General features: G+C 50.3%; 1 protein-coding gene across 2 annotated transcripts; it reads left to right on the forward strand.

The window, feature by feature from the left end:
* The first annotated feature begins 928 nt into the window (after positions 1–928).
* On the forward strand, positions 929–14,208 carry Pdyn (prodynorphin). 2 transcript variants are annotated; one of them, XM_074074472.1, is made up of 4 exons: positions 1,004–1,372; positions 2,615–2,673; positions 10,830–10,977; positions 12,244–14,208. In XM_074074472.1, the coding sequence occupies exons 3-4, from the start codon at positions 10,846–10,848 to the stop codon at positions 12,850–12,852; spliced, it is 741 nt and encodes a 246-aa protein (XP_073930573.1). In that variant the 5' UTR covers positions 1,004–1,372; positions 2,615–2,673; positions 10,830–10,845; the 3' UTR covers positions 12,853–14,208. The 2 variants fall into 2 exon arrangements, with proteins under 2 accessions (XP_020029418.1, XP_073930573.1); XM_020173829.2 differs by lacking the exon at positions 2,615–2,673 and having other exon boundaries at positions 929–1,372.
* The last annotated feature ends 993 nt before the right edge of the window (positions 14,209–15,201 follow it).

Consider the following 15,201-nt stretch of genomic DNA (forward strand, 5'->3'; position numbering starts at 1 on the left):
GGATATGAAGATTAAACTTTAGCTCACTGCTTGGTGATGCACAGGTGCCCATGAAACGGGTGGCCTCATCACCAGCCTCCTGACATAATCACGCCTAACACTGCAAACTGTAATTCTGCTGTTGATGGAGAAGCGTGTTTCCTTCCAAATTCAGAGACCCCCTGTGTTCCTGGCTACCCACTGTGTAGCCATGCAAAGTACTGCCTTCCAGCTGCTGCTGGCGTGGGCCTCGGGCACACATGAGGCGGGCATGCCCCGCACCCGCACGCAAAGGCACATCGCAGCCCATATTTTGAGGGGGATTTCATGACAGTCATTCTGTGTTGCCGCCAGAGAAAACTGAACTGCAGCTCCTGGCTGTGGGGAAAACTGTGCTTGTGCCAGGGCTAGTGCTCCTGGCACTGGCTCCAGCATGTACCACAGTTGAGTGGCGTTTGCAGGCAAATGTACACACAGAAACATTCTAGCACAAGCGTGCACCAGCCGGCATGGAGCTGCCAGGCTCTGACACAGGACAATGCATGTGCCTGTAGGCTTCTTCCGCTGCTTTCCATCCTCAACCTTCCATGATCAGGAGGCTGTCAGCTACTGACTGGCAGTGCCACAGTCCCTCTATCCTTGTGTGTTTTGAGTCTGCCTTCCTGGTTCCCCTGTCTTTCTTCCTTTGATTCCCGGCCAGTTCTACCTATCCCTCTATGTCCATCTCTGACACTGTCTTTGTGGCTCTTAGCCTTTCTCTTTCATTGTCAGCATCACTCCTCAGGTCTCTGGCATTGCCTCTTTCTGTTTCCCCTTCTCTCTGTTCTGCTCTGTTTCTCTGACTTTCTCTCTGCCTCTCTCCATCTGTCCTTGTACCTGACTGACGGTCCCTGTATGAGTGTCTTCCTCTGACTCTTTCTGTGTCTCTTCCCCACCTCTGTCTCCCTTTCCTGTGACACTCTCCTGGAAACGCATCAGACACTGAAGTGGCCGGATTTCAAGTGACAAATAGCACTACACCCAGAATCCACCCCCAGCCCCCAACACGGCTGCTTCCTCCTCCACATCACGAAGAGAAGCTATTGTGTCGGGCCCAGGGAGTTGAGTGGAGGGGCCCGGGGGTCTGAGCTCTGACTGCTCCCAGCTACCTCCCCATTGGCTCTCAGCAGTCTGTGCTCAGTGAGGGCTGAGCGACAGGGGGAGGCTCTAGTCCATAAAAGGGGGAAGAAGCACCAGGACTGCCATTCTAAGGGGCTTTGGTAGCGCTCACAGCTGCCTCTTTGGCACCTCTCTGAGCTGGAGTCAGGATTGCTCCTGAGTCTCATACCAGCCACCTGCCATCACCCTACGACCTGCTCAGCCAGAAGCTGCCCAGGGACAAAGCAGGGCACAGGTAAGGTCCTGAGTGGACACTGGAATTCTTGATCTTGGTTTTATTTGGGCAGTCCTGGTCCTGTGCACTACCAGGGGTGGGAATTCAGGCTGGGGATGTCAGGTTTGGTCTGATTATCTGGCAAAGGTAGTTAGTTACAGGTCTAATTTACAGAAGCCAGGTCAGTGAGAGACTGCCTGCTCTTGGGAATCTGCCCTCAGTACAGTCCTGGCTTACACAGGTGCTGGCTGTCTCCCCTCTCCCCTTGTCTTAGCTCAGGGTCCTTTCCCCATTCCCATCTGCTCACAGCAGTTCCCGTGCCAATATCCAGAGTCCGGGCAGAACGGGACACACTGGGTAGAAGACTGGGAGGTTTTGCTAATCAGAGTGATTTTAAAGGTCAGCGATCCTCACTGGACTTAGAGAACAAGGGCTTGGGGACATTAATGAGACTGAGGGCTCTGGCATTTACTGCGTATCATGTACATCAATGTACAACCAAGTTCAGCCTTTTCAGTCTTTTTGGATTGCGTTTAATTGCTGACACGGTGCTGATGTGAGTGGCTTCCTCTGCTGTAATTTTACATAGAATGAAGTTTGGGGTTGTTTTGTTAGGAGGGAATGAGGGAAAAAAGTGACATGCGGAGAGACCCAGGCAGAGCAGGATTTTTCTTGTCAGTTTTACTTGTTGAAAGGACTTGTTGCTTTCATGTAAATTACAGCCAGCAGCAGCTAAAGTTAGGGAGGAAGCCAGCCTTTGCTCTCTGGTAGAGATACTCATATTCAAAGAAAGTATTTTAGAATCCCAAAGTTTGACTCCTGCACAAAGCTGGAGCGTCAGAAGAGAAGCCTGCTGACGACTCCGGGCTCGAATGGTAAATTCTGTGACCTCTTACTTTCCCTGGGTGTCTTTTTTCCAAGAATCTCTCAGGCTTTATAAACATTCCTTAATTAAGCCTGGGAGCTCCCCAGGGGGAAGCAAGCTCTTTAGGTTATTGGATCTGACTTCAATTCCCCTCCCACAGGCTGAAAGTCTTCATTATCATCTTTTTCCAAGGATTGGTAAAATATACAAGGCTTGTCTTTCTAATTTGACAGGCATGGCTGTCAAGATCCTTGCAAAACGTCTCAGAATGTCAGTCTTTTTCTGCCCTTCTCACGGGCCCTCACCCCCACCCCTCCCCTGTGCACCCTTCTTCTTCATTCCCCTCACCTGTGCCCTCCCCATCCCATCCCACCCTGCCTTTTGTTCTATTTTTGCAGGTCATTTGTCTCCAGGTTTTGAAATCTGCGTGGGGAGTTCTCACAGCAGCCCCAGCCGGGTGAGTTAGGCTGTCTGGGGGAGGTTTGCGTTTGCTGACACTGTCTCCAGCCCACTGCTCTGCCCCTGGTCTTGTAGGCACAATGGGAAGACAGACAAATCCCCTGTCCCCACTGGCAGCTGGGAGTAGGGTGTCCCAGTGGCTCCCCTGGCTAAGTGGTGGGACCAGCATGTTTAACAGAGCTGGCAAAGGGGTTGACTCTGGGCTGTTTGAGATACTTGTGATCAGCTTAAAACACATAGATGGTGATGGCTAGGGCTTCTTGAGGTAACTCCTGAGGGCTAGAAAGTTTCAATATATCCTCTAAATGTATGTCCGACAACACCCTAGTCAGTGCTGGGTTCAAATCCCAGATCCCATCCCTCATTTGCTGTGTGACTGAGACAGTAGCTGCCCCTTTCTGAGTCGTAATTTCCTCACTTATGTAATGAGGATAATATTCACCCTTGGGGTTTTTGTGAAGTTCCCATGGGATACTGTTGTAATACACCTGGCTTTTAGCAGGCACTCAGTAAATGCTACTTCAACTGGTCAAGTCTTCACTGACTCAAAATGGCAGGGCTGGACCTCCCCCTCCATCCTGTATGATAGCCTGGAACATTCAGTTCCATCCTGTTGTGTGCTCTGCCCTGGAAATATGAAGGAAAGTCAAATCTTTTCGTCTGTAGGGCTGTTGCTTGCCTTTCCTCTCCCCGCCCCTACAGAAGGCTTCATTCCTTCATCGGCTGCCTCGGGATGATTGATCCTCCCCAAGCTCCTCCTGCTGCCCACCTCCTTGGGTCATCCTTGCACAATTGTGGTATTTATTGCATCTCATCAATCATTGTAAGAGGGATCAATAGCTGCTGGTTTGATTTCCATGTGTGTCTGAAATAGTGAGGTCACAGCCGATGTTTTCACTCATCTCAGCCCAGAAGCGGTTGGTTATCTCAGTGGGTCTGACAAAGTGATAAAAACAATTTCACTGACACAGAGCTGGCCACCGTGATAAGCAGTAATATCTACCAGCAACACCCAGGTAAGCCCATGGTTAGATCACATTTCTAGTACTTGGCAGCTTGGCTTTATCTGTCTCTTCCAGCTTGGACCCAGATCTGTGTCCCTGAAGGAGGGTCAATGGCCCAGGCCCATGAGGCACATCACTTTGGTCCAGTGGCCTCATCCTCAAGGTCGCCCAGTTCTCTCTACTGGCCAGAGTGGTTAGCCACACGCTGCAGACATTCACTGGGGTAATCTGTCCACATAGAGCCCCTCCCATCTTATTCCTGGCCAATTCAAGCCAACTTGGCAAGAGTTTACTGAGCAGTTAGTATGTGACTGGGTCTTGGCCCACTGCCACTAGGAACAAGGGGCAGATTCAGGGAAGAGCTAGGGAGAGAATGGCTGTTGTGATTCACTTAGTAGCACTTCCTGAATACAAATCTGCCTCCTCTCCTGCTTCTCCCTTCCCCTCTGTTTGATCACTTCCCTCCTCTTTGCCTCCCATCTTTCCCATTCATCCTCTCCCCTTCTCTGCCATTCTGTCTACCATCTTCCCCATGTGCTCCATCACCTCTCCTTGCTTTTCTAGGCATCTTTACTTCTCCATGTGTGCAAGTCTTACCCCTCCCCACTTTCTGCATTCCCGTTTCTCCATAGCTCCTTGGCTCACCCTCCTTTTATCTTTCTTCCCATCTATTAATTCCACAAATGACAAAAGGGCAGGGGTTCCATTCATATCCAGCTGTTGAAAAACATTCCCTGAAAAATAGCTAATGATCATACCATGGACATTGAGTCTTTCTGGTTTCTTTCTGTCCAGCAAACATAGCGACCTCCAGGGTGGGGCCCTTGTCCTTTATCTTGTGCTTTGATAATTGCTGGATTAAAGGACAGGTTGGCTTTCTCCCAAAACCTGAGCCTCTCCCCACAAGTTGGTGATCCATCCTCTGTTCATGATCCTACACCCAAGGACCTGGTCATCCAGTTTTGGGGTCACCCTTTCCAGCCCTCTGGAGCTCCACAAAGATGAGGTTTATACTTTCCAGTGAGGGAAAGCTCCCCAAATATTTTCATCTTCCCATGGGTGACAGACTGGGGATAACCTGCAGGACAGCTCATAGGTCTCTATGCCTCAGAATGGTTTGTGCAGAGGGTCAGCAGATCAACTTTGAAGCCTGGTTTGCCTGTAAAATAGCCCTAGCCCAAAGGTCCATCAGAGTCACAGGGCCTGGCACAGCACAGTGGCCACCAATCCTTGGTGGCTGCAAGGGTGATTGTTGGTGGAGGGTCATTCAAACAGTGACATATCCCAAAAGAGTCATGGTTGGCGTGGGAGCCTGAGCTCCATCTCCACGTCCCTCCTGACATGATGTGACCTTAAACAAGTGACTTCATTTCTACCTTTTCCCATTTCCTCCTCTATCAGATAGGGATAATCATATGCAATAAAATGCTCTGAGAGATAATTGTGATGTTAAATCAAGCCATTATTATTCCATGCTGGCTTTTTTAATAAAAATACTTGCAGCTCCTCTGAGCCCTGGCTGACTACAATGTAGAAATATCATGAAGGGGATACAAGGGCTAGAAGCCCCATCCGTTTCAAGGAACTCTGGGCCCTGGTGGAGGGAAGAGGTCCTACTGTGTGCAACCTTTCAAAGGATACTGCTTTAGGCTGTCCTTACAGGGACAGGGTAGGAGGTGATGCCCCTCCCTTTCCCGTACTCACCTAGGTGTATGCAAGAGGAGACTCTAGGCTGCCTGATGCCAGAACCCATGGGTTTCCCTCCCAAGGAAAAGGAAAGTCACCAGAATAGCTTCCCCAGGCCTCTGAGCTCTGGCTTGGAGAGCACCAAGAGCCACCAGAAAGGCTCTGAGCTGGTGGGAGACAGCCTGCCTGTCCCCCTATTTACCAGCTCATCTCCAGGCAGGAAATACCTTATTGTTCAGTGATATATCCGAGACCCGGAGAGCCATGGAAGTTATCTGAAAACCCATTAGAACCATAAGTTGGTTCTGAAGTTAATGAAGGTGGGGTGGACTTGCTTTCTCTGTAAAGGGCCAGATCGTAAATAGTTTTGGCTTTCTGGGCCACTCAGCCTTGATTCAAGACTTAACGATGCTTACATGGTGTGAAAACGGTAGACACAGATGTCAACACGTGAGCCAGGCGGGGGAGTGGCTACTGAAAGAGATTTGCTCTCAGGAACTGGCTTGTGATTATGGTGGCAGGTGAGCCCTACTGTCATTTCCTGTTTGGTAGGGGAGAAGCACCCCCACCTCCTCTCAGCTCATCTTTCCTCCCTGGGTTGTCACACGTTGTCAAGGACATGAACTGCCAAGGGTGGAGGATTTTTCTTTGTGATGCCGCCTGGTCCACATGTCCATGAAGGAGGTCTGGTCTTTCACCATAGGCACACAAGCCTAGGTGTCACCCCGACACTTAACAAGTGGGCTCACTTTCCACGCTTCACCCCAGTGACAGGTGAAGTTCCTTTTTTCCTCAGCCAATCCCAAGTTAGAGACAAGCAGCACCTGCTTCCAGGCTCCACGCCTCAGCAGATCCCCCACAGAAAGGTAGAAATGTTCTCCTAGGCCATCTGTCACTGCCTGATAATTTAACTTTTAAGAGGAAGGAAAGATAGGCACACAGTGAACTTTCAAGGCCAACATATCTCTTATAGAGTTCCCTTTTAATCTGAAAGTTCTGGTCGAGAGCTTGACTCCATCATTTACAAGCCAAGTAAACTTGGACAAGGAATTTCCCTTCTCTTGGCCTCAGTCTTACCTTCTGTACTATGGATATGAAAATACCCAGCTCTGGGGCTGCAGTGAGGATTTGAACTAATATGCATAAGGTGGTGATGTGCAGCCTGCCTCATAGACTCCTGAGAGGTGGTGGCTGTTACAGGGTTGATTTGATCATGGATGGGGCATCCAGCCCAGCCTGGTATGCAGCAGGCCCTCCACACAGAGCAGTTCATTCTCCCAGCCATGTTTTTGGTTCTCACAATGTGTCAGGCCTTTTGTGGTCCCTTCTCTGATAGCCCAAGTGAGACTAGACTGCAGCCTTTGTACTCACTATTTAAACACCTGGATGTGCCAGGCACCGGGTTGATGCTCCATCCATGGCACATCAGTGAATCCCTTCACAGCCCTCTGAGGCACCGCCCTTAGCCACATTTTACAGTGGGAAAATGGGGGAGAGCAAGGACAAGCAATCTCCCTAAAGTGGTGGGAAGTGGTGGGCAGGGATCCGAGCCCTGGTCACTGACTTTACTGTGGTCCTGCTGCTGAGTCAGGAAGGAATCAGGGCCCCATCTCTCCTTCCTCACCACCTGTACCCCTCCCATCCATGCAGTTCTCCAAGCTGTTGGAGTCAGCCATTCAGGAGTTGCACTTGCAAAATGCCTCTCAGGTGTTCAGCAGGGACCATGGGGACCTGACAGCATGCATCCCCTCCAAGACTGTGGCCATAGTAGAATGCAGGCCCAATGTCTTCAGGGCTTTGGATTTTTCTATACAAGTTGGAAATTGAGATTTTTTTGTTGTTTTAGTACAAAAATCTTCCAACTTAAAAATATTGTTTGTTTATTCACTCAACAAATTCTCATGGAGCTCCTGTGCTCATTCTAGCCCTGTATGAGGTGCTGGGACCCTTCTTTCCTTCCTTCCTTCCTTCCATCCATTATTCAAACTTCCTTGGTGCTCTCATCACAAATTTAAACTCTACCTCTTATTTGATCTCTGCCTGCCTCGCTACTTTCTATACCTAGCCCCCTTCCTTGACCTTAGTCTTCTTGCCACCCTCAAGCACACCACACTCACGGCCCAGGGACTTTGCACTTACAAAGACCTCTCCGGTAGTGGGTTCGGGAAAGGAAGAGGCAATTATGTGCTGAGGTCAGCACAGGTGGCTCTGGGAACTCAAAGGAGAGATCTAATCCTTCTTGGAGGAGGCAGCTGGAGCTGGATTTTAAAGAACAAGTGAGGGTTAGCCAGGTCAGAGAGTGGGTGGGTGAGGATGGTGTTCCAGACAGTAGAATCCTGTGGACAGAGGCTTAAGGAGAGGATGCATGGGGTCTGTGTTGTGGGATCACAGGTGGCTTGGTCAAGCCAGGATCAGGATCAGGCTGTGTGGGAGCTGTGTTCTTACTGGGATGTACTGGACAGATTGTGTATCTCTTTGAACCTCCATTTCCTCATCCATAACAAAATATCAGTTGTCACGAGGACCCCCTTACATTGAGATACATACAGGATGTGGCACAGAGCTTGGCACGTGGTGAGCATTAGCAAATGTCAGTTCAATGTTTAGGAGAGCTGCCAGGTGTGGAGTGCCCTGGGGGTTGGCTCAGGGCAGAGGCGCAGTCAGAATGTCGAATGACAAGACCGGAGGCCACTCCAGGCACAGGGAGAGGCTGATGTAGATCCTGGAAACTGGAGGCTGGAGCTGGGTACATGAGGGACCTGGGCATATCCCACTCCAGAGCCATGTCTTTGCTCTGGAGTGTTGGCTGGGGTCAGTTTTCTCATCTGTAAAGTGGACGTGATGGTGGCACTAATGTCCTCAGGTCGCTGGTGCACATGAGTTAATCCAGGAGAGCTGCTTGGATCCCTGTGGGTGCCTAATGACCATGCATCAGTTGTATCATTGCCAGAAGGTTAATGGTTAGAAGCCAAGGATGCTGGTGCCAGTTTTGCCCAGGCCAGAGAAGTCGAAATTGGGTCTCTTACCTTAGCAGCCTATCAGTGTCCTGTCCTGTGGCCAGGAGTTACAGGATGACACCAGCTCCCCTTCCTCAGGGCGTTAATTCACTCTAACCCTATAACAAACCAGCACAGCCATCACTGATATCAGAGAAAACGCATTCCGCCTGCTTTGTGTCCCCACCTAATGGTGCAGCTCACTCGTCTGGAACTCTCATCCGCTCAGCCACTGACAGAGCATAAGAAAAGCACAAGGGCAGCAGAGAGACACCAAGCGGACCCAAGGCCACTGCCCTAAGTTTTCTACTCTGAGCTTCCCTATGCCAGCGACAGACTGGCCCGTGGGCTACAGCTCTCACCTGTTGTCTCTGCGTGACCTCAGGAGGTTTACCAAGCTTCTCTGAGCACCCATTTCTAATCTCTAAAGTGGGGCTGATGAGCAGCCCTCAGAGTCAGTGGGTAGACTGAGCCCAGTGCCTGTGCTTGCAGCTCCCTGGGTCTCATGGAAGAACTGCAGTCCTTGGGTGCTCCCCAGCTTTGCCACCCAAGGCATAACGTGGGGAGTTTACTACAGCAGAAGTGCCCACCTCACTTCTGCTAATGGATGCAGGGGCTTCCTGGAAGTAGGGGACCCAACAAATGGTGACTGGGATCATTATTAAGCGGGTTCTACTGTGTGCTTTGGAGAGGAGAGCCCACTCTGGGCTATCAGGTGGGGCTCTGGGGCTTGTAGTGTGGGATCTTTGAAACCCCTGGACACCTGAGCAACAGGGAGGTTTGCTGGAACCAGGACATGGAGGCAACCATCTCTGAAGTTGGAGGCCACTGGTTAGAGGCCAGGCTGGGAAGAACATGGAGTCCCCAGCTGGCCAGGCAGATTGCGGTTCTCAGGAGCTTCTTGGGCCCTGGGTCTCGGTTCCTCCTCCATGTTGGGGAACTGCACATAGTGCCCCTTTGAATGGGTTTCAGTCTTCATATTTGGTTCATAAGGAGTTGGCTATGAAAAGAGACACTTTTTAACAGACTTCTTAGGAAGCATCAGCTCATCTGCCATGTATTGACTGAGGGTCTACTGTTTGCCAGACAGGGTTTTAGTTGCTAGGATCCAGCAGGGGTAGGACAGTTAAGGTCTGTCCCCTCGGGAGAGAAACATCAAACAAGCAGAAAACATAAGATGACGACTGTTGTGAGCAGGGTTGGGAGAGATGGAGGGAGAAGTCCTTAGATGCAGTGAACAACACATGCTTCTCTGACTGTGTGACACTCAGTTCACTTAATGCAAGAGAGAACTATGTGAAAAGCTGAGATCAGACAGAGGAACAGAAAGTGCAAAGGCCCTGAGGCAGGAGCAAGCTTGGACTGTTTGAGGAACACAAAGCCAGTGTTATAAAGAAGACAAGACATGGCTCCTGCCCTCATGAGTCCAGGGCCTCACACAGCTAATTGCCAAATAGTGCACTGTTTTTGATGAAAGAGGCACAAGTTACTGGGAAGGTAGGAAGGAGGAACATGGAGATCTAGAACCTAAGTCACAAGTAACAGGAGAGCGTGTTCCAGGCAGGGGGAACAGCATGTGCAAACGTCCAGGGGTGGGACTGAGCCTGTTATATTCATTAAGGGAATTGTCAGCAGCTGGATGTGGTGTGAATCCCAGAGCTGGGTGTTGGGGTACAGGGATGGACTGAGGATGTCCCTAATATTGAGGCAGAAGGGCTAGGCCTGACTCCACTCAGTGGGTCTGATCACAGAAGTGATATGCTAAGAAGGGCATTTTAGACTGGGATCAGAGAAGGAACTGGAGGCCAGCATGGAGAGGAGGTGAAGGGAGACCTATAGTCAGGCCAGGTAGTAGGGCTGGAGTGGAAAAAGAAGATTCCAGAGACCTTTCAAAGCAGAAAGGGAGCTGAGGGTATAGCTCAGTGGTAAAACACTTGCCTAGCATGTGAGGGGGAGTGGAGGGAGAGAAGAAAACTGACCTGGGAACAGTCTGGAGAGCAGGAGATAAAGGCAGGTGACTGGAGCTCAAAGGGGCCAGAAAAGCATATAGCCATGTGTCTTCTGGCTTGGTGCACTGTTAGAGTAGTATTTAAAGTTAGACAGAACCAGGTCAAGTCCTTCCTAGCTACTATCAATCCGTTTGTCTTTCTGTGCCTTAGCTTTCCCATCTGTCAAATGAAAGTCACACAGCTCAACTTAAAGAGCTGTTATGCAGACTGTGTGTAAACACAGAAAAGCTCCCAGCAGCACCTCACAGGCCCTCAGCACTTGCCAAGCCTTCTTTGATCTTTGGCCTTGGGCTCCCATTTCACCTCCCTGAGTCTCCATTTCCTTGCTGTAGAATGGGAAGGCGATTGCTTGCCTTCTGGTGCTTCACGCAGGAATAGAAGAGATGGCTTTGCCAGCTGGACACACCCCACAGAACGTGACCAGATTTTAACCATCCTGTCCTTCTCCTTCCCCTGCAGGACGAGCAGAGACAAAATGGCGTGGCAGGGGCTGGTGCTAGCGGCCTGCCTCCTCATGTTCCCCTCCACCACTGCAGAAGACTGCCTGTCCCGGTGCTCCCTGTGCGCAGTGAAGACCCAGGATGCAGCCAAACCCATCAACCCCCTGGTAGGTTCCAGGCAAGGCTCCTCCATGGCCAGGTCCATGTCCATGTGTGTGTGTAGCCCAGAGAGGAGAGTTCACAGGCCAGGGCAGCTGTGCCTGTCCTGTACTTGTCCCACCTGAGCAGGGGTTGTCCTGTCCTGTGGACAGCTAGGCACCAAGAACTGCTGTTTTCAGCTCCCATCTGCTCTTCAGATCTCACCACCACAAGCTCCCTCAGGCCAGGACAGAGACTCAGGTTTCCTCATGCCTGGCAACAGGTGTCCATTGAAAAGTGCTGGCCTCACCGTCAGCCACTTTATACTAACTTTCCAGGGTTCTCACCCCAGCTGATGGCATCCCCAAATCTAGTCACTCCCCCTGGAGAGAGCTGTCTCCACTACCCTTATCTGCTAGGGTGCTGTTGACAAACTCAGAACCTTGGCACCTCTCCTGGCTCTCAGCATCTCTCAGCCTGGACCTGTTGGCTTCACTCTGAGTCAGACTTCCACACACGCCTGTCTTGTGACAGCAAGAATGCTGGGGAGGTGGCAAGGCTGCAGTGGACAGTATCCAGGCTTTGCCTATGCCCCTTTCTTGCTCCCTGATTCTGGAACCCTCCCCTCTGAGCCTCATCTGTGAGATAACGATGCAAAGTATTTAATACATAATTCCAGCAGCCCCTGCTTACTGAGCTGCACACGCTGTGTCAGGTGCTGCCCACACAGGATCTTGGGAGAGCAGTGTAGTTAAGCATGAAGACTCATGGCATTGGATGGCCAGGGTTCAAGTTCCAGTACTGTCCCCTACTGTCACCATCATCACTGTCATTATGATTGAATTCTCCCAAGAGCTCTATGAAGTAGACACTATTGTCCCTCCCCTAGGCTTGATGAACGTCCTGTGTCCATCACATGGGTTCATACTCCATTCTGCACTGCTCAGTCCCTGTCTATGAAGTGAGGCAGCACTCTTCACACCCAGGAAAGGTTGGGAGAACCAACTTCTCTCTGTAGAGGATGAAGGGTGGTCACATAGAGCACTCTGCAAAGATCTTACTTCTGATTTTGATATTGCCACCTGTAGCCACGTGCCCTTGGGAAAATGGTTCCACAAGCAGGTGCAAAGTCACCTACCTTTACGTGCCTGTGGGAACATCCAAATGGGTAGTCAAGGTGGCTCATTTTGATTTTCTCAGACATTGAATGAGGGGTTCTGGGCCAGGGCAGTGTGTATGTGTTGATAGCTTGATGAGGGTGACATTACTGCTGTGATCTTTGGGATCTTTTTCAGATTTGCTCCCTGGAATGTCAGGATGCACTGTTGCCCTCAGAGGAGTGGGAGAGATGCCAGGGCTTTCTGCCTTTTCTCACCCCCTCTACTCGTGGGCTCCATAGTGAGGATGGCTTACAGGGCAAGGCGGCGTTGGAAGAAGGCTACAGTGAGCTGGCTGAGCTCCTGGGGCCCTTCCTGAAGGAGCTGGAGAGAAGCAGATTCCTTCCTGGTACCCCAGCACAGGAGAGGCTCAGGGGCCTGTCTGATGGGCTTGGAGAGGGAAGGGAATCTGAGTTAATGGGGGATGCCCTGCCAAACAACCATGTCATGGAGGCTGGTGCACTTGACTTCAACAATGAGGACCCCAAGGAGCAGGTCAAACGCTACGGGGGCTTCTTGCGCAAATACCCCAAGAGGAGCTCAGAAGTGGCTGGGGAAGGGGATGGGGATGGGGCAGGCCATGAGGACCTATACAAACGCTATGGGGGCTTCCTGAGGCGCATTCGTCCCAAGCTAAAGTGGGACAACCAGAAGCGCTATGGTGGTTTCCTCCGGCGCCAGTTCAAGGTGGTGACTCGGTCTCAAGAGGACCCCAATGCCTACTCTGAAGAGTTTTTTGATGCGTAACACTCTCCCCAATCATGGAGTTGAGTCAGGGGCTTCCTCTGACACCTTCACACTTTTGTGTATACCTTGTCCCCAGCTCAGTCCAGCACTAGCCATAAAATATCCAAACCCAGCCCCCTCTCTTCTGCCCGGAAGTGCAGTATTTGTCTGGGGCCCATGATGGGCAAGGGTGGAGGTGCCCCCCCTCCAACAGGCTCAGTGCTTGGCTTTGACCCCTAGACCTCTAAATGCCACTGCCAGCAGCTTTTGGGTTTTGTCCCTCCTCCTGTCCCTGTGACCCCTTCACTTCCAGGAATCCAGAGGGACTTGTTGTTTGTGTCTGCAGACCTCCAGACTTTACTGATTGTGGGCCTGCTCCATGCAGGCAGTGTACAGGCGCGCCAGAAGAGTAGAGTAGAACCAAACCGAGATAGACAGCGCAAGTAGAAATCCCAACATCACATTCTCAAACCTCAAAGGATCTCCTTGGCACTCTACTTTGAAACTACATGTTAGGTGACAAGCGTAAACATCACCTTCTATTGGAGCAGAATTCTGACATGAGAATCTGTCTAGGCTTCTAGTCGCTTAAATGTTCAGTCTGCTCACGCTGAGTTGTCATGCTTTAGAAATGCTGGAAGAGCCCAGCTCCTGAAAGCAGGTTTGTGTCAGCACCCTGGACAGCACCCACCTCCTTCCAGAAGAACAGGGGAGTGAAAAGTTCCTTTCTCAGAGGAGAAAAGAACCCCTTCCCAGGGCTGAATGATCAGGAGGGAGCCAGTGAACCAATTTGTTCTGTGCAACAAATTCAAAATGTGGATCGGTTCCCTCAGCCCTCATTAAACTAATTAAACTGATCGGTATCACACTTCTACCCCTCGATGAGCTGGAGCTGAGTGCAGTTGATGAGGTTAAGCGCAGTCATGTTCCTGAGCTGCCAGGAGTCTGAGCCATCTGGCCCAGCATATGCCCTGGGCATTGGGACAGGGAATCCAGAAGTGGCTTATAGAAGGACAGAAAGGCCCTCCCAGTCCCCATGATGGCTCTTTCCTCTTAATGTCTCCAAATGAACCAGAAAGAGGAAGGACATGATGGAGTGTCTGAGACCAAATGAGTTTCCTGGACTCAACCCAGAACCGAGGCAAAGACCTTCTGATGCCTGGGTTTCATCTTTCTGTCTGTCTCGCTCTCTCTCTCTCTCTGATAATTTGCAGAACATGCTCTATGCATACCTCTCATGGTGTTCTGAAATGTATGGGTTATTTTTTGTGCTTTTTAAAAATCCCATTTATCCAGTTTACTTGGAATTTGCTTAGTCTTTAATAGACCTGTGTAATTTCCTGCTCCTCCAGTACAATAAATAAAAGATGCTGATGACTTGGTGTGTGTGTGTGTGCACATGAGCATCAGTCCCTGGAGTGAAAAGACCATTTGCACAAAAGAGTTCTAGGGAATGAATATCTGTATCTCCACACATATATTCATCATACACACACACACACGCACCTACAGTTGTGTTAGGAAGTGAACTGTGGGATAGCAGAAAGAATAGAAAGTTTAGAGTGCCACAGTGCTAAATTTGAAAATTGGATCTGTGTGATCTGGGGTGTCACTGGCCTCTCTGGGCCTCAGTTCTTTCTTCTGTAAAATAGAGATGAATTGTGTCAGCTTTGTAGGATGATAGTGAGGATCACGCAGTAGGTGCCCAGTAAATGAAGGTTTCCTTTCCTCCATTGTCATAAGGAATGGTGGCAATGGTAGGTATTCAGCAACACAGAAGGGAGGGCAGCAAGAGGTGCTGTAGAGGGAGCCTGCCCAACCCGCAACTTCTGGGGCTATTTCCTGTGCTGGAAAATCAGGATGAGAGCAATGGGGGGTGGAGAGAAAGAGAGAGGGAGAGAGGAGAGAAAAGGAGAGAAGAGGGAGAGATGGAGAGAGAGAGATTCCTAATAAGGGTGCTTGGGAGGTGGAGAAATATCATGGCCTCTCATTCACGGAATGCTACAAATGAAATAGGCTTTTACAGTGTGGGTGTGGAAGTGACTGGGTGGCTGCAGATCTCGTGGTTCTATTGGGACCCTGGCTGTCTGAGCAGAATCATAGAAAACACAGGGCAAGGAGGTAACTATTTCTCTCACTCAACAAGATACTGGTTGAAAGCCGACTGTACCTGGCAGGCCTGTTGCTAGGTGCTAGAGGTACAGGAAAGCAAAATAGACAAGGTCTCTGCTTGTGTGGAACTTACTTTAGTGGGAGAGAGGGGAAGAAACAAATAAAATATACATAACAAATTAATGCCTGTAACAAATTGGGGATGTGGAGGAAAAGGATAACAGGTGTGTGGGAAGAACCTCCCTAGGGTATTGGGAA

Source organism: Castor canadensis, chromosome 5 (assembly GCF_047511655.1).
Source record: "Castor canadensis chromosome 5, mCasCan1.hap1v2, whole genome shotgun sequence".
Lineage (NCBI taxonomy): Eukaryota > Metazoa > Chordata > Mammalia > Rodentia > Castoridae > Castor > Castor canadensis.

Excerpts from the sequence above, each read along its gene's own strand:
- Pdyn (XM_020173829.2), top strand. The coding sequence starts at position 10,846 with ATGGCGTGGCAGGGGCTGGTGCTAGCGGCCTGCCTCCTCATGTTCCCC. Across the intron at positions 10,978-12,243 it reads CCAAACCCATCAACCCCCTG|ATTTGCTCCCTGGAATGTCA; the intron begins GTAGGTTCCAGG and ends GATCTTTTTCAG.